The sequence below is a fragment of the Euprymna scolopes genome, chromosome 3 (assembly GCF_053919585.1).
Source record: "Euprymna scolopes isolate OS-2025 chromosome 3, ASM5391958v1, whole genome shotgun sequence".
In the NCBI taxonomy this organism is placed as follows: Eukaryota; Metazoa; Mollusca; class Cephalopoda; order Sepiida; family Sepiolidae; genus Euprymna; species Euprymna scolopes.
This window is the reverse complement of record NC_136484.1, coordinates 51942992-51968498: the sequence shown is the minus strand read 5'-3', so window position 1 is coordinate 51968498 and position 25507 is coordinate 51942992. Positions and strand designations below refer to the sequence as shown.

The window sequence follows — 25507 nt, the reverse complement described above, 5'->3', positions numbered from 1 at the left end:
TCAACTCAAATATTCATGTGTTAAGATCTGAAACTGCACCGTTATCCATTTACACTAGGATTCGGCGTCCCCAGGGGCTAAAAAGAGGTAAAAAATGATCCAAAATTACACTTTTTGCTCATAGATTTGATCCATCGATTAGATTTTCCTGAAACTTGGCCAAAATGTGGAGGCTATTGTTCTTAATGTAAATTCAGTATGGGTGACCCTAGCAAAATTCTGGTTCATATCCCTCTGGGACTTTTAGGGCTAAAAAAAAAAAAAAAAAAAAAAAAAAAAAATGCCTTTTTTGGAACTCTTTTTTCATATTACTCAAGAACTTGATATGTACCTATATAGTAGTTTTCCATGGTGCTAAATTCAAATATACATGTTTTAAGGTGTGTAATTGCATCGTTTGTCCATTTACCTGGGACTCAGCATTCCTAGGAGCTCAAAAGGGGGTCACAAATGCTCCAAAATTGCCAAAAAAAATGACACTTTTTACCCCATAACTTTTGCTCCATCCATTAGATTTTTCTGAAACTTGATGAAAATGTGAAGGCAACGTTGGCCCTACACACTTCTCACATTCATAATTTCTTCCTTATGTTTTGTGGGGTCATCTCCCAGGCAGCACAAGAGGGGGACCACGCACGAGCGGCTTAATTTTATTAGCGATTATATGGGTGGCATATTTTTTATACCATCATTATCTAATAAAACATGGTGGGCTGGCATTGCTATTGTTATTAAGACAGAAAATACACACAATGAGACAAACTAATACACAGACATCTTTGCATATCACTAGTAATTGCTTAGTTAAAAGGAAACTCAACTCTCTTTACTTTCTGAGATAGTCAAATGAAATCAACTTATTTTCATTCAAAATTTTGTATAAATAAGCGTTTAACTTTATTAATTTTATAGAAATACTAGCAGAGGCGCCCGGCTTTGCCTGATTGTAAAATATGCTTGAATATAATATTTTAATTTATGCAGCTTTCATAATTCTTATTACAGAGTCAATTCTCTATCGGTTATTATATATTATATTGAACCCAATATATAATAGTGATTTCAAAAGTAAAAAAAAAAAAAAAAAAAAAATGACTTGAGTGCAATCATCTAGAATCGAAACTGTAACCAAAACTTATGAAGAATTCTTATTAAAATTATTTATTACAAGGTTCAAACAAACAAGGACGCCGGACGGTCCACAGAGTTTTGTAATTATATAGATAAATAAGCTTTTAACTTTTATCATAATGTTTGTTCATTTATAAAGATTTATCGTCTACACACACTAAAATCGCCATTATTTGTTTCCCCTCTAAAAATTTGAAAGCGAAAGAATAACAGGAATCTCACCGGAGCTTTGCTTGAATGAAAAACAATTTCCTTTGAACTCCTGAAATCTACTTTTCCTGCAAGTGAAATCACGTTCACACCTTTGTGGCCAACGAGCTTCACATAACTCTCCGGTGCCTCAATGCTAAGAAAAAGAAAAAAAAAAGAAAATAAATTAAAGAAAATAAATAAAAGTAAAATTCAATGTTACACTTGATTTTCAAAACAAAAAAAAAAAAGTAATAAAAAGACTACTGTTTAAAGCACTGTTGACATGGAATGAAAATTCAAAATTTAACGGTTTTAAAGATCGAAACAAGTGCAAAATTTGTTAAAAATAAATAAAAATGTTTATTTATTAAAATTAAATTTGATATTTCGATTCATTAGGAAAAACAAGTTATGTATATTATTATTTTTTTTCTCTTTAGTCTTTTATTACTTCAATACCCGTTGGACCGGCGTTTCTTCTGGATCGGATATTTGAACTCTAAACCTTGACAACATCTAAAGGATAATGTGCTAGGCGGCACCACCACCGCCATAATGGTACGTTAAAAGAAAGAAAAAATATAAAAGTATATAAAAAAATTGTATTTCCTGATGAAGATTCTGTTATGAATCGAAATATTTATTTACTAAAATTAAATTTGATATGCTTATTATGCACTTGTTTTGATCTTTAAAACCGTTAAATTTGAAATCATCAAAAATAAGTTAAATTTTCTTTGCGTAGAACTAAGCTTAATAATGTTTTCATTTTTGTTATGACCCTTATGTCACACTATCCTCGCCAACATTTTTCAGATGCTTTTCAGCATAATTTTGGTAAACTTCTAGGAATTTCAAACTAACCCAGTTACCTAATTTATGACATGAGAGTCATCTACCAGAGCGGATTAAATAATGGGGGCTGGCTCAATATGTTCATTACATTATTTCACATGAATTATACTGGACAACAAGACAATGAACTCTTCTATGTAAAAAGAAAAAACAATACTCACTCCACACATGTATGAAATTCTAAACAAAGCTTTTCTTTCTGGCTGGGCATTTTTTTTCTCTTACTCCTGACCCCATTACATCAGATTTTTGTAAACGGGTATCAAGCAATCTCAGCATAGCCATTTTCTATTGGTCACAGTTTCACTCATAGAAGAGTAACTCAATAGCACTTATGTCAATATCAATAGATTTGGTTGTTTTTGTTTTACGGCATATCAACCCTTTTCGGGTTATTTAATGCCGAATCCAAAGATTTTGAAGAAAAAATTTTTTTAATAGAATATATTTGTTGTTTTCAAATCAGTTTCTATTCAACCCATAGTTGGGACTCTAACAGGTACTACCACTCCGGGTCAGAGTAGACCTGGGAGCAATGGTAATTAAAGGGTGGCTCCACACTCCCCAAAGCCCACAGGCTGGGGCCTCACCATCGGATATAGTTTAAGGTCATATCCAGGACCAATATCAATAAAGAAGACACACTTTTGCCTTCTATTTTGAAAAAAAGAGGTCCCTTTCTCTCGAAATTAATCAAATTTCCATACCACCCACGGACATACCAGCAACTTGGTTATAAATAATTATACATTGAGGTGAAGAATGATAGACAAATAAACAGCTAGGCACTCCTCTACTCAAGCATACCCGTCTACATTTGTTTGTTTTTCAATTCTTTACTTTCATGATTCCGGTCTTTCTCCGCATTGTTTTTGGCTTTTAAAATTTTTTTATATATATATATATATATATATATATATAATGGATAATAATACAACTACATACATTCCAAAGTTTTATTCATCATATTTTTTAATTTTTTTCAACATGTAAAAAATTTCATGTTTTTTTTACAGCAACCGTTTCTTTACATAGAACCAATCAGTTATTAGTATGTCAATACTGAATATATTCTACGCAACAAAACATCTGTTGTAAAGAAAAAAAAGAAATTTTTGACATGTTGAAAGAAGAAAAAATAAAAACTTTGAAATATAGCTGTATATACTCTACTGTTAACTTTAACATATCGAGCTTCATTAATAAAAGGATTAGTATATATAAAGCGTGAAATATAATTGAAAAAACATTTTTATATATATATATATATAACTATATATCCGTTGGAGAAGTATTTGTCAGTAAATCTATTAATTTCCTGCAATCACTGAATCAATTTGCTTCCATGAATTCACAATAGTCTTAATGCTATTTCAGGGATTATCAGTTGTTTACCATGAAATATTGTTTTGTGGATATATCTACATATCTATAAAAGTGGGAATGTGTGTGTGTTAGGGCACTTCTCAACATATACTCAACAAATCTTTGATTTGCAAATTTGAAATTTAGTATATAGGATATTCAGACACGTTGACAACTTTTTAATTCGTTTTCATCCAGAAAAAAGGGCTGTTAAGGGATCAACATTGAAAAATTGGTACTTGGCAGTCATTGGATTTTTATCTGTTTGTCAACTATTTTTTTAAATGAGCACACGCAGCTGTAAAACATTTATGTTAAGGATAAGTAGGTTTGAAAACACTTTGTAAACATCATGTCAACTGACAATCTCTTCAACCCTTATCCTCGAGTGGCTCCCGAACCTTGATAAGTCATAATGGTCCCCCCTCGCCAAACTTTCACAAGAAACACTAGACTAGCTGAAAACATTATCAATAATTTTCCCCACTCTTTATCTGTACCTAAACCTAAACATAGATTCCATGATCAAAGTTTCTTTCTTAGAACTGCACGCCTGTGGACTTGTCTTCCGTTTTCCTGCTTTCCAGCTGTCTATAATATGGTTGTCTTCAAGTCCAACGTGAACAAGTTTCTGATGAGCCGTTCCACTTAAGTTAACAAATTTACCGAACTTCCATTACTATCGATTACTATATTGTCCTTTTGACTACTCTACACTCTTTAACCCTTATCCTTGAGTGGCCTATCGGACTTGATAAGTGGCGATGCCTATGTAAATAAAAAATAAAAGAAATAACAATCAGTATATAAAAGAAAACATAACATGGTGTATACTATGTTTATAATCGGTTCAGTTATAAATCCTAGGAATGCTTCCTACTCTATAAAAAAAAACAAAAAAAAAACAGCAGCAGCTGAAGTGGACATTAACAAAAACGTGATAGGTGTAAATGAAGAAAAGTTTGTAAAACATGTAATAAACGAAAGTAATAAAAAAACTTACATAAGAGGTTTGGTCTTGGGGGAACGGACCGTGGGAGTTTCAATCGACCCATCAAATATTGATTCACCTAAAAAAAAATACAATTATATACAAATCAGTTTTCATCTTGTTCAAACGTTTTGATATCAGACAACAGGAACACATCCTTTTTTTTCTTTTTATTGTTTACGTTTATTGGGTGAAATGTTCTGTCACTCGTTATGGAGTTTGCTGTTTATAGAAATAAATAAAATAAAAAGTGTGTATGTGTATGAGGTTGTTTCGTGAAACAGAGTTACGATCGAGTAGCGACTTATGTTACAATATTGCAACTATCTTGATATTATCAATTGCTGCTGCCCGGGATTTCATTTTTGTCAAACTCTTTTACTAAAAAGGCAAACTATTGTCACGTTTTTCTTGCATGCGTGAAAGATTGACCATTCTTTTTCTTTTTTGTCTTCTCTTGTTTTTCTATTTTTTTTTTTTTTGTGTGTGGCATTGGGGTGGAGATACATTTATTTTAATAAGGAAAAAGAAAATTGTGAATGCTCACCTTTGTGTATGAATTCATTTCGATATAACTGAACATGACCATCAGTGATGGACAAACGTTCTCGACCCTTTTTGTCCTTCACGGAAAATTTTTCACAGGTAGATTCTATTTTTTTATCACCTGAAATAGAAATCAGTTAACATTATGTTGGGCAATTCATTGTATATAATTATGAGCAAAATAAATAAAATAACCAACATGTTGGTTCGTCTTGAAATCTTTTTAGAAAACTGCACGTTTCTCAAAATACAATATTAAGTAAATAGAATTCCATTTGCTCATTTTCATTTCATAGTTTGTGAACGAGTTGTAATATAGCAAAATTGGATTTAGGTATGTAAAAAAATAATGTTAAAAACGGAATTTCCCACATAAGGCTAGAGTAAGTTGAAATCTGAAAATTCCAGTAGAAGTTAGAAGATTCGAATTAGGGCTAAATATTAATGATGCTCCTTTCTTGGACAATTACCATTGACATAAAGGTCTATTCCATAAAATCTCCAGCTACGGTATAGCTGGAACTGTTTTCTCAATTATTAAATCACTTCTCTGATAGATTCATAAGAGTAGTGATTGATAGGCAGAAATCAGAAGTTCACAGTCCCTCGGGGGTCCATCCTGGGCCCAACTCTCTTATCTACATCAATGATCTTCCAAATCATATCCTAAAATCATTTGCAGACATTTATGCTTACGCCACTGGCAACACTTCAAAGATCGTAAACGACCAAGTTCTCTCTGATTCTCTCTCCTCTGAACTTGAGCACGTGGGGCAATGGGGAAAGAGGTGGCTGGTTAATTTTAATGCATCTAAAATCAAGTTTCTATCTTTTCATTATGAATGCTCTGATACCTGTTTGGTATCAATCAAAATTAAAGGCTCTCATCTTGGGGAGGCTCCATGTTTTAACAAGTTTCTCGGTCTGACCTTTACTCCTGATCTAAGATGGAACACGTACATTGAATCTGTTGCCAAGGCTGCTGTAAAAATGGTGGAATCCTTCTACCGCTCCAGTAGATATCTCACTGCTGATGCAATTCTCTACCTATATAAAAGCTCGGTATGTCCAATCATGGAATACTGTTGCCACATCTGGGAAGGAGCTGCTAGAAGCAGCTTATCCTGCTTTGACAGAATTCAAAATAGACTTCGTAGCTTAGTGAGGGATGCCCTTTTCTCTTCCCTACAACCTCTTTTCCACAGAAGAAACGTTGCGAACCTGTCTCTGCATTATCGTTATTTTCATAGCAAGTGCTCGTCTGAGTTCCAATCTATGGTCCCTCTTGTCCTGACTTACATGAAAAACACTTGTCTAGCTGAAACCACTATCAATAATTTCCCCCACTCTTTATCTGTGCCTAAACCTAAACGTAGATTCATGAACAAAGCTTCTTTCTTAGAACTGCACGCCTGTGGAACTCTGTTCCGTTTTCCTGCTTTCCAACTGACCACAATATGGTCGTCTTCAAGTCCAATGTGAACAAATTCTTGACAAGCCATGCCCTTAATTCAATTTACCAAATTTTCACTACTAATCATGACTACATGTTCCCTTTGACCACTGTACACTCATTAACCCTTGTCCTCAAGTGGCCTCTGGGACTTGATAAGTGGTGACTCCTTTGTATAAAAAAAAAAAAAAAATTACATCGAACGTTCTAGAAGAATTTTACTTTCACGCCAAATAAACTGATAATTTTTGAGTAGGTGTTTTTTTTACATCCGAATATTATCATTTTTTTTAATGCAATTGGACACTTAAATGCTGTACTGATACTATTTTTTCTTTATGAAATAGCTCCAGACAAGGGATGATACCACTTGATGTAAAGAGATTAAAAAAAAAATAAAAACGCTTCAGGGTCACAAACTAATCAGCGATTAGTGCTAAATGGATAGATTCTGACGCAGAGAACAGCAATTCTTTCTTCGAAATAAGAGAACCAAGTTATAAAGCTGCCCAAAGTAAACCCAAGGTTCATTTTCTATTTTCCTATTAAAGCCATATTTCAGATAACATTGCGGGCAATATGAACTGGAACAAATACACAGAGGATACTGCAAAGGCTGCTGCAAAGAAGGTAAGTTCCCTCTATCGAGCTAAAAGACTACTCACACCTGAGAGTATCCTGTACCTCTACAAGGCTACCATTCGCCCATGCATGGAGTATTGTTACCACATCTGGGCTGGCGCATCTATCATTAGTCTCTCCCTCTTAGATAGGGTTTAAAAACGAGTTGTCAATCTAATCGGTCCCACTTTATCAACTAAGCTCCAGTCCCTGTCCCATCACTGCAATGTTGCATCACTGTGCCTGTTTTACAAATATTTTAATGGAATGTGTTCTCATGAACTCGTTGCACTTGTGTCCCCTTGACATACATATCCCCGACAAACCCCTTCACTGTTGAGGTCCCTAAATGCCAGAAAGCTTTCTATTCTAATAGTTTCTTGCCTCGAACAGCTAGACTTTGGAATTCCCTTCTTGCTGCCTGCTTCCCTGGCTGTACTGATATGCAAAGTTTAAATGTACCAAACATATCTTGTTAATCTAGACATGGCCCCAAATAGTAGCCCCTTACGTCCAAGTGGCGATATGCCTTGTAAGGGGTGAACATGAGTGAAAAAAAAAAAAAAAAATTTATATTAGGGATTTAATATTATCCTAACCATTGTTATAAAAGAAAAAAGTTTGAACAAAAAATAGAACCTGTTTATAAGATTTTTTGTTTGTTCTTAATCCTACTCTGTTCTATGCGCAAAACTATAAAACTAAAATAACAAAAAAACATTTACTAAGACAGATTTTAAAAATATTTTATGCAAATTAAATGTAAACAAAACGTATTTTTCAAAAAGATTATTTAAAGCATATTTCAAACGAGTTCGCTTCACAACTTCCCTACTTGACATATTTAAAACATTTACAATAAACATTTCATAATTTTGTATACATAGAACAATCTGTTTAAATATTGATCGCTTGTTAAGTTTGATGCAAATTTATTTATCTTTTAAATTCGACCTTACGGAAAGAAAAAAAAAATCTAGAAATAGATCGTAACTTGCTGAAAATCAATTCGTGCCTTCTAAAGAAAGTAGCATTCGAATACAAATACTAAACAATTTTTTTTTAAATAGTTAATTAATAAAATGTCCTTTTTCAGAAGCAATATGCAAATTAGTTACACTTGCGATTGATATCACATATATAGAAGCATTATATAAAAAAGATGGTGCGTCTATTGCAAAGGCTTTACATTACGAGTGTAACAGTGGCTTTTGCAAATGATTTTTCCAAGTGACGACTAGAAATAATAAAACGCTTATCGTTTGGCGATTGTGTCTTTTTTCATCGACAATCTTCCAAAGTTCATTACTGAGTGAAAAAAAAAACAAAAAAACTTTTTCAACATTTATTTTTAATAAAACGAGTAAAGTTAAATTATTTAAACGAGAAAAGGTTTACTAGAACAATATACTCTTTTGTTTTTTAATAAAGGCTGTTTAAAAAAAAAACAAAAAAAAACAACTGAAGAAATTTGAATATTTATACTTTCAAATCTCAACATAAAATTCGGTGTATATTTAGAATTACACTTATTTACAAAAAATACAGAACAAGGGAAGCATGCATAGTGAACGAAGCAAAAAAAAAAGAAAAAACAAGAAAAAAGATGACTAAGTTCAGCAGTTGCCACCCCCACCCCCACCCATCATCAAAAGTCTTCAGGGGAGGTCAAATCCTGGTGAAAATGAACATTTGGACAAATATGGTAAAATAGTCCCAAAATGGAATGTTTTTATTAGCCCTAAAAGAGCCCATGGGGCATATCCAAGAGTTATCACGAAGTATAGACAAACAAAATTATATAGAAATCAGTTACAACTTTTCAAAAAGTTTTATAAAAATTCAAGGCATGAATTTTTTTTTTTTTTTTTAATAAGCAAAAAAGCCATTTTAACCTGACAGGAACTCCTAGGGGGGGGGGCGGGCAACGGGAGTTTTCCTGGAAAATCCGTTCTGTTACTTTTTTTTTTTTTACTCATATCATCTTTAATGTTTGTACAAAATTTCAAAAAATTCCAAGGCGTAGTTATTGAAAAAAGTGCGGACGAACGAACAGACAAGGATGAATTTACAGGTCCACCCTTCTTCTGTCGGGGAGGGGGGGGGACCAAAAATATTTATGATGTAGGTATTTGTCACGGAACGAAGATGTATTCAAAAAATAACGTGGGTTTTGCTAGTAAACAAAAATATTTAGTTGTCAAAGGTTAACTAATGATAAATTTGTCCATAGAGTCCTGATTTGTAGTAAAATTGAATTTGAAAGAAAGTTTTTGAACTTTACTGTTAATGTCCTGTTAAATCCAACTTTCACATCTATTCATTTAAATAAACAGAATATATTAGTGATTTAAGAAAATTGATGACGTTTTGATGTTCACATGAATGTACAAATATTTGGATGATTACAAATTTATTCATATGATCACAGAAAATTTTTTTTCTACTTGAGTCACCGCTTATCAAGGCCATAAGGCCACTCGAGGATAAGGGTCAACGGATGTAAGGTCGTAGTGTAGTAATTGTTAATAGTGTAAGTTGGGTACAATTTGATTATTTACAGGGACGGCCCAACAAGAACTTGAAGCCTACCATGTTGTATTGAAGCAGGCCAGCAGAACAGTATTCCACAGGTGGGCAGTTCTGGGAAAGAAGCTTAGTTCATGGAATCTGTGTTTAGTGTGTGTGTGGGGGAGGGGGAAATCGTATATATAGTAGTTGTAGCTAGTAGAGTGTTTTTTTGTGAAAGTTTGGCAAGGGGAAAACAATAGATTGGAGTTCAGTTGAGCTTAAGAAAAATGATCTCAACAATTTATTCATTCTATTTAAGAAAATTGATAGCATTTTAATGCTCACATGAATGTGCAAATATTTGGAGAGAACTTGAATGCCTACTAGACACTATCCTCGAATGTCTAAGATCTCTTTGTACATGGGTTTATTCAGAACAACCTGGTATGAGGATATTTTTTCACAAGTAAACCCTGACTAAATATGTAAAATCACATGATATTTGCGGGCCATATAAGATCTTCTCAGTATGCCCAACTAACACTGGCTTTTACAATGAATAGTGCACCCTCTCCAAGCAATGTTACCTCAAGTAACAGCACGAAAAGCTGAATACTTCACCAGAATAGATGAATCTTCGTAATGGAATCCAGTAAGAGCGACAGACCACAAGAAACATATTAAAATGGTCAATTGGAGAGGGGAAAATTATGTTCTCAACTTCTGTATTAACTCAGTGTTTGAAATGTAAATGGAGAACTTGAATGGAATACTCGGATAGCTATGTATCTCATATAGAGATCAACTGTTAGACTCAGCAAGGAAGGTGGGGAGGTCCCTTGATTTCTGAGAACTTTGAAGTAAAATGAAACAAGAAAGTGGATGATTACGAATTTGACAAAAATGAAATTTTATTTAGAAAAAAAAAAAATGATTTCGGTAATACATAAATTAATATCATAATATTAATCACTAGGGCTATGACAACAGCATATTCTTTTCATCGTTTTAACTCTCGAGTATATATCCGACACAGTTAGACACAGTTAATCAAACGAGAACCACATCACTCTATATAAAAGCATATAAGATATCAACGGATACCCACTCGAGAGTCAAAACAATGAAAAGAATATGCTGTTGTCCTAGCTCTAATAATCGCCAATGCTTAAACAGTGCATAGGAATCAACATGCAACAAATCAACACAATTTGCATGCATTAAAATTATGTATATATTTTTTTTTCAAACATCAAAGGGTATAGCATATTCATACAGCGATAGTGTTGTGTTTAGAGTATTTTGGTTGGAATAAACTCGACATTTGTTACTTCTGCTTATTGTGTGAATATAAACAGTTCAGCTTGTTGTGCGTATTTTTCTCCCACGTGTTGTTTTAAGTAGTGTTTTTTTTTATGTGTACAGTATATGTGTTGTTCAAACTGCTAAACGTCATATGTTATAGTGGGGACGAGTGATTGAATACTAGACTGCAGAGAAGCTATGTCCAAATCTTATATAGTGTGAAAAAATAAATAAATAAATAAAAGAAGCTTCAGAGTGGCTTGCCATCAAACTGTTAAGATATTTATTTTCTGCTTTTTGTGGAAACATGTTTAGCTCTTACATGGCTGAAAAATATATACTATTTTATTTGAATTTGGAGCTGATTTTCTATAAAACAAACAACTTTTTTTTTATTGTTTTTTAATATTCACACACAAAGAGAAAGAAAGCAACCTTAGAAGTTAATGTCCCAAATGATGATGGGTTAAACAGAGCCGAGAGGGAAAAGATAATAATGTACGACATGAAAAGAAACTGGAATCTTCGGAAGATTGTTATAATTCCAGTAATCATAGAAGCAACCAGACTCATGAAAAAGAATTTCAAAAGCTACCTGGTAAATATACCCGGTGAACCAAGTGCAAGAGAGATACAAACAATTGCTCTTAAAGAAACGGTTAGAATCCTAAAAAGATCTCTCGGTTGGAATGTATGAGATAGTGGGTGAATGTTTGACATCCGGTTGTATACCACATCCTCAGCTTTAACAAAATAAAATTAAAAAAAAAAAACACCATTGTAAAGAGTACATTTTTTATTCGCCCCCCCTCCCTCACCCTCTCCAAAAAAGCTCAGATTGTGTACTCACCAATAATTAATGTATTTGTGACAACATCTCTTTTGTCTCTGGCTTGTAGTGTGACATTTCTGCTCGATTCCACGATTAATGGTTGACTCTAAAAGAAAAAATATTCAAGAAAAAAAACAAAAAAACATTTTACTTACAACATTTTGTTCAGTTTTTCCTCCATAATTTTTTTTGTTTTTTAGTAAATAACGCTTTAAATTAAACAATTATTTTGTGCACAAATTTTGCAGTTAGTTTTCTCCTCATTAACTTCCTTATTTCTACTTAGGTAAGTATACTGTCACAATTATTACTGTTTATAATAATAATAATAATAATTATTAATGCCTATAGTGATTTTTTTCCAATATATAGCTGCATTCCTTCCCATTAAAAAAGTTCTTTTGGAAAGACCAAGTTTTATAGCATTAAGTGGAATTGGTCATGCATGACAGGATGTTGGTCTGTTGTCGATTATATTCCGATCAAAATTAATATCTATTTATACACATGTGTTAAATAGTTGTTCAGCAGAAAATAAATTATCTGTTATATATCTATCTATCGATCTAATTATGTATCTATCTTTGTATCTGTTTATCAATATATCTATTTTTGTTTCTGTTTATTTATCTATCTATCTATCTTACAAGCGAGGTAAACAAGAGATGAGATGTGCAGCAATGTTTTGATAAAAGTTGTCAAAACATATTGACGTGTAAAATGGACAAATTGCATCGGAAGCTCTAAAAATAGCTGACCGGAAGGACGCGTTTGTTGTCATATGTTCAGGTTGGCTGGACATAGAGTCAAGTTGGAATTTGGATATTGAGAAGAGCGGATGGGTTAACGGTTGTCTCCCCCCCCCCACCCTTGGGAGTGAACTGGTGTGTCTCAAATTGGAGAACAAGAGAAACCCACAAGCAAAGATATTCATTTCTCATTCTTCTGCGATCGACACCTGAGAAATAATAAATAAAAAAAATTATATAAAACCAACCATCGTTTTGGAGTTGAAATGCATTCGTCCACAGGTTCCAGCTTCCATCCAAGAACAGATGAAATTTCTTGGCGGACCAAAAGACCAAGAACGCAGTTGAAAAATTGATGTGGTATGTTGAAATACATGTATGTGTTTATATAAATCTCTCTCTCTCTCTCTCTCTCTCTCTCTCTCTCTCTCTCTCTCTCACACACACACTTAGACGATTACGGAACGTAAATAGACTGCAACACGATAACAGGGTTCAGATAGTGAAGAAGCCACTATATAAACATTTTGTAACACGTCACACAATCATAAAACGTATATATGAGCCCCTTTGTCACACACGTTTATATGAACACAACCCCACAATGTAACACATGGTTGGTGCATTTTCTTACAGCATGTTGTATTAATAATTATTTTCCAGATTTTCCTCCTTATATCACTACTTATTAAGGCCAAGAGCCACTCGATGACGAGGATTATGAAATGGAATGATTGCTAGCTGAAAGATGAGGAACACTATGGGAGTAATAACATTAACGAAGGGTATAAACTGCATTTGATTACTTATAGAGCAGTTTATAACAAGAATTTGCCATTGGATTTGAATATGACAAAGTTTTAATCAGTGGGAAAGCAGTCCAACGGTAATGTGTTCCATATGTGGGGAAACCCTTGCAAAAAAGCCCTGTTCATGGAAATTCCACTTTACACTAGGCACATGGAAGGCGGAAAGGAAAGGACAAGTTCTTGCTGTGAATGTCTTAAGCGGAGTGAGTGCTAATCAGGATTTACATCCTTTAACTATAACGCATTGGTTTCCATGACATCACCAATGTGATATATTCATAAACAAATTATTTCTCTTGAAACAGGATTAATTTCAAAAAGTTATTTGGATGAATGGATGAACAAGGGCGGAGTAAATAGAAATTTTAATCTTGTTTTATTAAAGATAGCCAGACCAATTTGTTAATAAATATAAACATTTTATATATATATATATATATATATATATATATATATATATACATACATACACACACACACACACACACCCTAGCAAAGGTGTCTAGACTTGCCCGGTTGTAAAATCTGCTTAAATATAATAGTTTAATTTTTAAAGATTTCATATATATTATTATAGAGTCAATTCTTTATCGATTATTATCTTGTACCTAATATATAATAGTGATTTCAAAAGTAAAAAATAAAAAAAAAGAAATGACCTGGGTGCCATCAGCTAGAATTGAAAAGGAAACCAAAACTTATGAAGAATTCTTAGTAAAATTATTTATTACAAGATTCAAGCAAGGGCGGCCGGACGGTCAGCAGAGTTTAATAATTATTAAGATATAAATAAAAAAATAAATAAATAAATAAATAAAAAGGTATTTTATGTGTGAGTTAATTCCCTATGGACTCTGAAACGGCTGGACAGATATTTTAAAATTTCACACAAACATGTTTGGGAGTGATTTTACGTAGGTTTTATATCAAAACGCCTCCGGTAAATATTGGAAATTGTTCATCGAAAAATCCCATTAAAGAAGAAACAGTCAGATTTTGTTCAAAGTTAACACCCTTATACTGCCTAACATCACAAGTGCATTTGAGAAATTTTATCACTATAAGATAAAGTGCCCGGCGTATAAAATAGACAGTAGTTTTTTTAATAAGACAGGAGCAAGTTTTGCATTTTAAACAATAATTCAAACCATTGAAAAAAAAAAATTTTCTAGAAGCAACCTCTCTGTGCTCAGTGATGAGATTTGATTGAAAAATAGGCGATTACATCAATTTCGATGGTAATAAAAGTATTGGAATTGTGGAATATTTATTGATCTTCATTCAATCCCGGGCAATGTCGAGAATCCCTGCTAATGTGTGTGTGTGCGCATATATATATATTGCTTAAAGTGTGTGCTAAACGTTGTTATATACTTTAAAAACAGATTAAAGTACTAGCGACTTTGATAAACTATATTCCATTTATATGATGGAATGGTTTCATCATTTCCGGACGAACCTTATAATTTAAATAATAACGAATATAGACAAAATTTTCAATTTAAACCATATGTCATTCTCCCACACACAATACACTTAAATCTGATCCCTTAATGCGTTGACATTTTACAATATTTATGTAACGAAAATAAAAATGGCATCGTTTTTTTTGTTTTGTTTTGTTTTTTGGACAAATCTACTTTTACTAAAAACAAAAAAACAAAAACAAAAAACAAAATACGAATAAAGTTGATGTCTTGATTCATCAGTGACAACGTTCAGACAGCATGAATAAAAAGAAAATTAAAAACCAAACGAACTAATTGTGGTTTAATAAAAATAATCCTTTTTTTTTAGCTTAGTTATATCACATTGAAATACTAGTTCTTACATACTTAATACTTAAATAGGTAACTGTTTTCGAACACTGCAGTTTGTAAGTGAGTGTAAAAGTGCTTTCTCTAATACTAAAAAGAGTAGTAGTAGGCAGGCAGGCTCGAACCCGTACCGTGAAGGAGAGAAAAAAAAAAAAAGAGGATAGTGAATTAAAAGAGTTGGTAATTAACTTTTGCTCGGGTGAAGGATATTGGCACAAAAATGAAATTAAAAAAAAAAAAAAAAAAGATAGAGAGAAAGGTAGGATTCGAAGAACTCAAAAATTGGAATAGACCATTATAAACAAAAAGGAAATATCATTAGAGTAGTAATATTACTTAAACCGTAATGAGATAGAAGAACAAGACTAATTTTAGATTTTGTCCTTAATATTTAACTTTTTTTGTAAACTTACTATTTCTCAATGCAAATAATCTCAATTGATTACCTAATGGGTCACGTATCTGTACATAATGTTGCCAAGTTTATCAAAAACCTTGATTCTAGTAAAGCAACTGGCCCCGGCAGTCCAGTCAGAGCTCAAAAAGCTTCAACTGGAACTAGCTCCTATACTTACAAAGCTGTTTAAACGTTGCCTTAAGGAGAAATGCTTCCCAACACCTTGGAAAACTTCATCAGTCTGCACTGTATTTAAGAATTCTGGAGATCGGTCATCTTCCTCTCAGTACAGTCTCCTGTGTGTCAGGAGTATGTTGCTGGAATCTATGATAAACAGAGAAGTGGTCAACCACCTCAGCAAAAGTAACCTCCTCAGTAACATGCAATATGTTTTCCATTCTGCAAGATCTACAGCTGATGTACTAACTGTAATATCACACAGTATTAGTGAATCTCTCGACAGAGGCTCTGTTTCTAGAGCAATAGCTTTTGACATATCAAAGGCTTTTGATAGAGTATAGCATATAGGTTTACTTCACAAGATCGCCAGCTATGGAATAGCTGGAAATGTCCTCTCAATCATTAAATCCTTTCACTCTGATAGGCTTATAAGAGTAGTCACTTTGGGCAGAAATCAGAAACTCATTGTATTAATGCTGGTGTCTCTTCCTAATCTTCATTAATGATCTCCCAAATCACATTCTTAGATCATTCATAGACTTAGGAGAGCTCCATATCTTGACAAGCTTCTCGGACTGACCTTCACTCCTGATCTGAAATGGAACACGTACATCAAATCTGTTGCTAAGATCGCTGGAAAATGATTGGATCACTCTACCGCTCCAGTAGGTATCTCACTGCTGATGCAATTCTCTATCTGTATTAGAGCGAGGTAGCCCTAAAATTGAGTTATGTTGCCACATCTGGGCAGGAGCTGCTCGGTGCATCCTATCTTGCCTTGATAAAGTTCAAAACCATTTAAAACCTAGTAGGTGATACTCCTTTTCTCTTCCCTGCAATTCCTTTCCTACAGAAGAAACGTTATGAGCCCATCTCTGTTCTATCGTTATTTTCATGGCAAGTGTTCAACTGTACTCCAATCTATGGTCCTTCTTTGCCAAACTTTCACAAAAAACACTTGACTAGCTACAATCACTATAAACGATCTCCCCCACTATTTGTGCCTTAATCTAAACACAGATTCCATGAACAAAGCCTGTGGAACACAGTTCCACTGGTATGCTTCCCAGTTGAATACAACATGATAGCCTTCAAATCTAATGTAAACAAGTTCTTGTTGGGCCGTCCCCATAAATAATCAAATTCTACCCAATCTACACAATTAACGATTACTAAACTACCACCTTACATTCATTAATTTTTATCCTCGAGTGGTCTTCGGGCCTTGATAAGTGGTTACTCCCAAGTAAAAAAAGAAGGTACTTTTATAATGGCAAATCTCGAAACGAAAGGGTTTCATTTGGCAAGAACCCATCTTTGCTACGAGTAACTTATTTGAATTATCACTGTTGAAAACGTAGATTTTATGAACAAAATTAAATGTAGCTACTGATGATGATGATGATGATGATGTGGATGACCCCTGAGGAAAGAGTTTGCAGTTTATTTGGATTAGTTTGAAATCATAAGTACATTGAAAGGTGAAATCGACTAAAAGTACAAATGACCTGGATAGGCTATTTTTCATTCTGATTCTGAAAATGGCAGTCATTTCCTGTCAGAAGTTATAATTTAATGGACGAAACATAAATGTACATTTCAACACCGACAGAATCTTTGATTCCGTTTCCTTAAAATTTGCAAGAACATTTTTCAATGTATCTTCACATCTGTTGGTCAGCCTATCTATAATCTGTAGATGTGCCCATACATTTCTATAAGTTTTTTATAGTGTCTGTCAGTCCGTCTATCAGTCACACTTTATTTTAAAATAACATTTTTATTGCAAAACACAACACGTAAATCGCATAGAACCCGATATGTTTTTTTTCTAAGAATATCTTCTATATATATAAAAGCGAAAATGTGTGTATGTTTGTGTGTTTCTATGTCTGCTAAAAACTTTTGACAGACAGAACAAAAATTCACAAACTTGGTCTCATATGAAAGACCCATCCTTCGCCCGACAAATATCGAAAGTTGGCCAAAAACGTTAATTTTTTCATCCTGAAATCAGCACTTTTCTACAGGGGGGGGGGTCAGCAAAAACCGTCCTCTCATGAAGAGATCGGTTCTACTCATGCGTCAGACGACGTCATGATCTGATTTAGTTTAAATATTTGAAGAACTGACACAATTTCATGTACGTCATGTTAGGTCAGTTGGTTAGAGCGTTGGGTGATTACCTAAATGTTTTGGGTTCGAATCGTGGTGTGAGATGTCTGTTTTTTTTTTGGTTTTTCGATTTTTTAAATTTTAATATTGAAGCAGGGTTATTTAAGCCATTTTCACGTAACGTTCGTTTTTCTGTTTTTTTTTTTACTTCGCTTATTCTTAGGTTTTCATTAAACCCACCCCGACCGACCACACACACCCAAAAACACCCGGGTGCCCACCGATTTTTTAAATTTTAATATCGAAACAGGCTTATTTAAGCCATTTTTCACGTGTTGTTTTTTTGTTTTTATTTTTCAGATTTTTTAAAGCAGTTTTAACGTTCGATTTTCTGTTTTCTTTTTTGTTTTTCCGATTTTTACATTTAACATCGTACGTTTGCCTTACGTTAGTTTTTTTTGTGTTTTATTCTTATGTTTTGATTACCCCTCCCCCCCTCCCCCCGCGTTCGTTTTTCTGTTTTCTTTTTTGGGTTTTTTACTTCGCTTATTCTTAGGTTTTCATTAACACCCCCACACACACCTACAAACACTCGGGCAACGCCGGATACCCCCCACCTCTGCTAGTCTATAATATAAATCTCACCTGTCTGTTTAAATGTATGTATGTATGCCTAAAACTTTTGATAGAGGCAACAAATTTTCATGAGATCAGTATCGCTTTGAAGCTCGCCCTGTTGGACAACATATAAAAAAATTAGCTAAAAACATTAATTCCTTCACCCTCAACTGGGCACTTTTCTACAAGGAGGGGGTCGCCTTTTCGCCGATATTTTCGAAAGTCATCCACTTTTTTTGATTGACTAACCTTCCGGTTTGGCAATGGATGCAACGGCAAAGACATTTTTTTTTCACATTCCTTTCCTTCTTTGCGGTACGGGTTCGAGCCTGTCAGCCTACTACCACATTTTTTTTCTTTCTTTGTTCAACATACATCTCCAAACACCCGGATAACGCTAGGCACCCAGACTAGTTTATCTATATAATAAAGTAACGACAGTCTGATTATCGAATTTTGTGGTTAAGAACTCTCTTCTGTGGAGATTCAACGTCTCTATCCACTGTGCCACGGGCCCTGTGGCGCAGTGGATAGAGACGTTGAATTTCTACAGTTCCAGGTGAGATTGTCTGAAGATAGCAGCTTCAATCCTACCTAAAACCGGCCAAAGGCTTACTTGGCCAAAACGTGGTGTGATGACAACAACTATGGATGGCAGTAATTGCTGAGAATGCTGTTAGGAGATTCAAAGTTTCTATCCTGTTGCGGTTACCACCTGATGAAGGCCAGAGGAATAGTTGGCCGAAACGTCATGAAACATACAATAATACTTGTAATAATTTACTGTTTTTTAAAAGACTTTTCGTTTTCCAATGAAATAATGTTTACTTGGTTTCTTTTTATGTTTTATGTAAAAATAAGAAAGAATGGAGGAGAGTGCTTGAGTCAGTAGATGTAGAACAGTTGAGATAGGACGGTCAGTTGGCAGAGGAAGACCATGGAAAATATTGGGGGAGTGATAATGAACTTGAGAGAAAGACAGATAAAGATCTGGCCAGGTTTGTTTGGAATCAATTTCTAAAAGCTGCCCAACCCATGTTAGCATGTCAGATCAAACATGATGATTAAATGTCAGATTTTTCTTGGAAATCCTTTTCTTGATCCTGTAGAGTTACGTTTATATGAACACAGAAACCAACATCCAATCCAAATCTAGAGGATATTCTGACTCTACACACAAATTTTAAGTTGATGCAAATATAGCAGACAGTTTGGATCAAATAGAATTTTATTACAAGAAATATCTTAACCAATGATACCGAAAGTTACCAGGCTCCTAAACATCATTCACGCCTTTTTTGTGGAATTAGTTTAAAACAATAATATCTATAAACTAAAACTTTGTTACACCTCGAGTATTTTATTTTAATATGAACACTTTTGTAACCAATTAATTGGTTACAACTTAGATTTAATTCAAAATATCATTAATATAGGGCGTCCCAATAAAATCTTTAAATGACCATAAAACCAACATTTATTTTAAGAAAGAAAAAAGTTTCATAAATCAAAATAATGTGAGCAAATATAGAAACCAGCTAATTATCGAAAGTGTTTAAATTATTGGCCATTATGGTGCATGAACAGCTGATAACGCTCACTGATTGAATCGAAAATGTTCCTAATCAGTTCGATTGGTATGTTGACACATCTTCTTTCAATGGTTGCTTTCAACTCATTCATTGTAGCTCGTTTTGTGGTATGAACCCTGTGTTTAACATGCCCTCTACTTTTGGCATATTCATGCAGCAAGTTGAGATAATTTAGAGAGTGTATATACATTTTATTGGGAGACCCTATATTTATTCTATTCTGAAAGAAGTGCTTATCTGAGTAAATAAGATATCTAACAGGAGGTGGCTTTGATACCAAATAGGGTGCCATTTACATCCACGTGAGTTTCAGCCTGACCAGGCAATACTTCGGCAGATATAATCTAGATCAACTATCACCACACTAAAAAATAAATAAAATAAAGTTTAATAAAGACACCATCATTTGTTCTTATTTTGCCATTTTGGAGGCATCCGTTCACTCTGCATGTTAAGCAATTAAAATGCTTTTCCAATCTGAAGAGCGACTGAACATCTCAAAGTCGCAATATGTAGAGATATTGAAAAGTCTATCAAATATGGAGGGAAAAGAGAAACCATCTGTCCTTGTAGGATGAAGTAAAATTTATAGACAGGAATCTACTGACGCACGAGATCTCTCAAAGAAGCAGCACATACGTTAGGTGATGATAGCCTCCTAAGTAGATCTGTAGTATAGGATTTAATCTATAATATAAATCTCACCTGTCTGTTTAAATGTATGTATGTATGTATGTATGTATGTATGTCTGCCTAAAACTTTCGACAGAGGCGACGGATTTTCAAGAGATTCACGAGATCACTATCGGACGACAAATATCGAAAAATTGGCTAAAAACATTAATTCCTTCACCCTCAACTCGACACTTTTCTACAAGGAGGAGTCGCTTTTTCGACGATATTTTAGAAAGTCATCCCCTCTTTTGATTGACTAACCTTAATTTAAACATTCGCTACTTCCAGTTTGGCAATGGATGCAACGGCAAAGCGGTCACGTTTTTTTTTTTTTCATATTCTTTTCCTTCTTTTGCGGTACGGGTTCAAGCCTCCCTGCCTACTACCACTTTAAAAAAAAATTTTTTTTTGCTTAATACACACCCGGGCTACTACTGCATAAGAATCAATAATTATAAACTGTAGATTAAACACCATTAAAATCAAATATGACACTACAAAATAACGTCTTCTCATTTCAATTGTGTTTTTTTTTTTTTTTTTTTTTTTTTTTCGGAAGGGTGCATATATACACTATCGTAAGTGAGAGTATTTTTTCTCTCTCTTGACTTTGCAAACTTTCAAAAATTTCTATTTCCTTCAGCATATCCTTTTTATTCCAAAGAAAAAAAAAATGTTTTTCCGAGGAACACACATCTGTCTCTGATGAGTTATTTGATGAATTTCCACTATTCAATGAAACACGTGTAAGATATACTACACTAAAATATGAATAAAATACCATGAGTGTGAATTAAATACATCTTTTAGTTTTGGAATAAGTAACAATATATATATATATTTCAATTAATAGACATTTACTAGGCAAAGGAAAATGTAAGCTTCAGTCCAATATAAGTATTAATGTTTATATTTATCCCAACCAAATTTTGCATTCTTTGAAACTCTGCGGAATAAGGATATTTTAACAGTCTTTATTTATTGGAAGTATTCTAAATAATTTTACATGCAGATTTTGGTTTACAGTTTTGATTTATGCTTCATATATATATATATATATATATATATATATATATATATTCATACATCCACAAACAGTACTATTTCGCTGTTTACAGCTCATCAGTGTGGCTAGACAAGCAAGTGCTCCAAGCCAGGATTGATGTTTTTATCTTGAGTATTATTTGCAAAATGTTTTAGTTGATGTAACCTCTGACCTTCTTCAGGTATATCATGTCGAACTCACGAACCTGCATGAAATTTGAAACGGAACCGTTTATTTAATCCACAACAACATGCTCTTGTTCCACCAGCCTTGACTTGGTTAAAATCTCAAGCATTTCACAATTGCCTGCACTGAGGTTTGAACCTTCAACGTCCAGAAGAGTGCAACTTACAAGTGAATTTTACTAAGTACTTTATCCACTATGCTAATAGACATTGACAATTCTAGTGTAAATTTTTGAAACCTTAAACCTATTTTTGTTTTTAGATGTACAATCTTATTACTTATCACTATTTATTACTACAGATAAATTTTTTTGAAATATACTATTTTTATTATTGGTTCACATATCATGCTACGTTCTGTACTAGGTTTGCTTAGTAGGTGATCGACGCCCAGCACATGCGCTGCTTTGAGTTTTCACAGTTCTTCTGTCTATAATTTATCCCTCTTTTCACACCTCTCTATTTTTATGTGTTTCTTCTCTTTCTGAGTAAGTTTCTTTTTCTTCTTGTGTTTCTCCAACAGGATGGTTGAGGTTTTGAACAAACAAAAATTATTATCTTTCACTCTGATCTACTCTGAACTGTTCCACACTTATTTCCCTAATGAATGTTCAATAGAAGTCTGAGCTTCCCAGAGTCTTATTACCTTCTTACAAATTGCACAATGGTTAAAAGTATGGATTATCTGAAATCTTGAGTTAATGCCAAAATAGCAAATGAGTTTTTAGTAAAAAAAAATGCAGAAAAAAAAAAAAAAAAACAATACATAAAAAATATGTAGAAAATACAGAAAAACAAATACAAGAAAAAAATACAGGAAAAAAAGCAGATAAAAATAAAATTATAGCAGAAAATTTATCTGTGTACAGCAAGGATAATTGTTATCAACATTTTTTAATAGATAATGCGAAAATACGATTTTGGAGCACAGAAAAGTAAAAGTAATCTTGAAAAAAAAAAAAAAAAAAATACTTACATCCAGTGAATTAATTTTGGATGTGTATAAGGTTTTTGAGAATTCTGACTGTCCATCAACCCAAATGCCATCATTTAAAATCCGCAGTTTTCCCATTCCACCCTGAAAAGAAAAAAAAAAAAATGAATTTTAACATTTTCATCATTTTCTATATGTATTTGTGTTTGACTCATAGTTCGAAACTATACAAATTAAACTTACAACCTTGCAATTACATCATTTTTGTGGACCGGAACTGATCATGGAAAAAAACCCCAAAAAAACTGTAATACAAGGTGGAACGATAAAATTGTCGCCCTAGAAAAGACGACATGATTCCATTTCCGTATGATGAAAACAGATTTTCTTTTTTTCTTTTTTTTTTTGCAGACCATCTACTAGTTGACCAGTTGTGTACAAATCCCAAGAGCGATAGGATCCTTCTATCATGTCTGAAAGTGACACAATGTTCAACGAGCGAGATTGGAGATGCGCCGTTATACAACTCATGCTTTCTACAGATCCAAGTTATGACAACAGGACCATTGCCAGCGCCCTTAAAATGCATCGCTGGATTGCCACGAATAACAGGAACGTGCCCAGGGTGATGAAAACAAAGTTTCCAGCCATGGTTATAGTCTTTGGTGTAATTCCAAGTGAGGGCCACATCATGCCATCTCACATCTTCAAAATCGGCTTGAAAGTCAACACCAAAGTGTACCTGGATGTGCTGAAGAGTGTGGTGATCCCCTAGTGCAATTAGGTGGCCGCTGGCAGCAAGACTCAGCACCGGTTCACAAGTCCAAAGAGACTCAGGGTTGGCTTCAGGAGTGTTATAACTTTGCACCCTTCTCTCACTGCCCCCTCCTTCTCCGACCTGAACCCGCTGAACTATTTTGTTGAGTCATGTATTGAGAATATCACCAACATGACCTCTCACAACACCAAAGCTAGCCTGATCGTAGCCATCCACCGAGTATTCGCTGAGCTCCCACTGACGCTTGTGGAAAAGGTATGCTCCCAGTTCCGGACTCGTATCGAGGTGGTGATTAAAAAGAAAGAAATAAAAAAATGCTAAAAATCTAAACTGGCTCAGACAACAAATTATCAATAAGGAAAAAGGACTTTAGGATTTTGAAGGTAAATTAGAAATGACAAACTCAGAATAAGAATTGTTTTTTATGTTTCTTTATAAAGTAGATTTTGAAACCGACACTCTTGAAGAAAGGAACTCTCAGAAATGGTACTGTGAAGTGCGACTCTCACTTTCCTCCACCAATTTTAACCTCCCTTATCACCACTCTTCAATGTTTGAAGGCCCTTATGCATAAGATTCATTTTTTGTATGCAATTACTTGTCGCTGAACGTTGAACAGACAACAATGAATTCGTTATTTTTGTATTGAGTTTTTGCTGGGCATTGTATTGTTCACACGAATCAAACGTTGCTCGCCATGTTTTATTTGGAGGGATCTTCCCTTCTTCCAAATATAATTCTTCTTTCTATTGGGAAATATGAACTTAAAATTATTGAACGCCATTTGTTGATTTGAAATGTTATTTACCATGTTCTCTGCAATTGTGAAAACAAATCAACTAACAGGCTGCACTGCTAAAATGGACCTACTATTTTTGCAACCTTGAACAGATGTCTTCCAAGGTTAAATGTTTGTCAGTGTTTGCGATCCATTTCTGACACGTCAGTTCTAATTGGATTATGTGAGTTAATTTCTCACAGAACAGAAGTAGAAGAATTGTCAAAAGGCAAGTGGCGGGGAAGGGGCCATGACAGCTGCAATGAAAAATTTATTTTAATCGATTGTGGAATTGTGTGTGGGAAGGAGGCTGGACAAATTTTACTTTTGATTTCAGTTTCGATTCTAGCTGATTGCACACAAATCATTTTTTTTTTTTTACTTTGAAATCACAACTATATATTAGGTAAAATATACTAATCGATAGAAAATTGATTTTATAATAATATTAGCAGGCTACCCAGCATTGCCCAGTCATAAAAATATGCTTTAATATGATGTTTTAATTAATGTATATTTCATATTTATTATTACAGAGAAAATTCTCTATTGATTATTATATTGTACCACTAATGATTTAAAAAAAACAAAAAACAAAAAAAAACAAAAAACAAAAAAAAAACAAAAAAAAAACAAGTGAAGCATGCATAATTCCCCGTGAGTGCGCAGTGAACGAGGTATAAAAAAAAATGACTAAGTTCAGCATTGCCCCCCCCCCATTTAGTCCCAAACGTCCCCAGGAGACGTCAAATCCCAATGAAAATGAATAAACAGTGCAGTTTTTGGCCTTAACATGTGTAAATCTGAGTTCTGTGCCATGCAAAAAAAGAAGAAATTACTAAGTCCATCATTTGCCCCCTCCACCCATTTAAAACCCAAAAGTCCCTATATGTAAATTTGAGTTCTGCACTATGCAAAAAAAAAAAAAAAAAAGTGACTAAGTTCATCACACCCAAGAGTTATCGTGAAGTATAGACAAACAAAATTATATAGAAATTAGTTAGTTACAACAGTTTTATAAAAATCTAAGACA

At 33.8% G+C, this 25507-nt stretch overlaps 1 protein-coding gene across 4 annotated transcripts in view; it reads right to left on the bottom strand.

Annotated features, from left to right (window-relative positions):
• Positions 1–25507, bottom strand: part of LOC145254898 (zeta-sarcoglycan-like) — a 367875-nt gene that overhangs the window by 5872 nt on the left and 336496 nt on the right. For all 4 annotated transcript variants that reach the window (XM_080113835.1, XM_080113844.1, XM_080113851.1 and 1 more), the window contains 5 exons: positions 22961–23062; positions 11821–11908; positions 5082–5201; positions 4547–4613; positions 1354–1477 (listed from right to left, as the gene is read on the bottom strand). In XM_080113835.1, coding sequence (XP_079969961.1) covers positions 1354–1477; positions 4547–4613; positions 5082–5201; positions 11821–11908; positions 22961–23062 — 501 coding nt within the window. The remainder of the gene's footprint in view (positions 1–1353; positions 1478–4546; positions 4614–5081; positions 5202–11820; positions 11909–22960; positions 23063–25507) is intronic.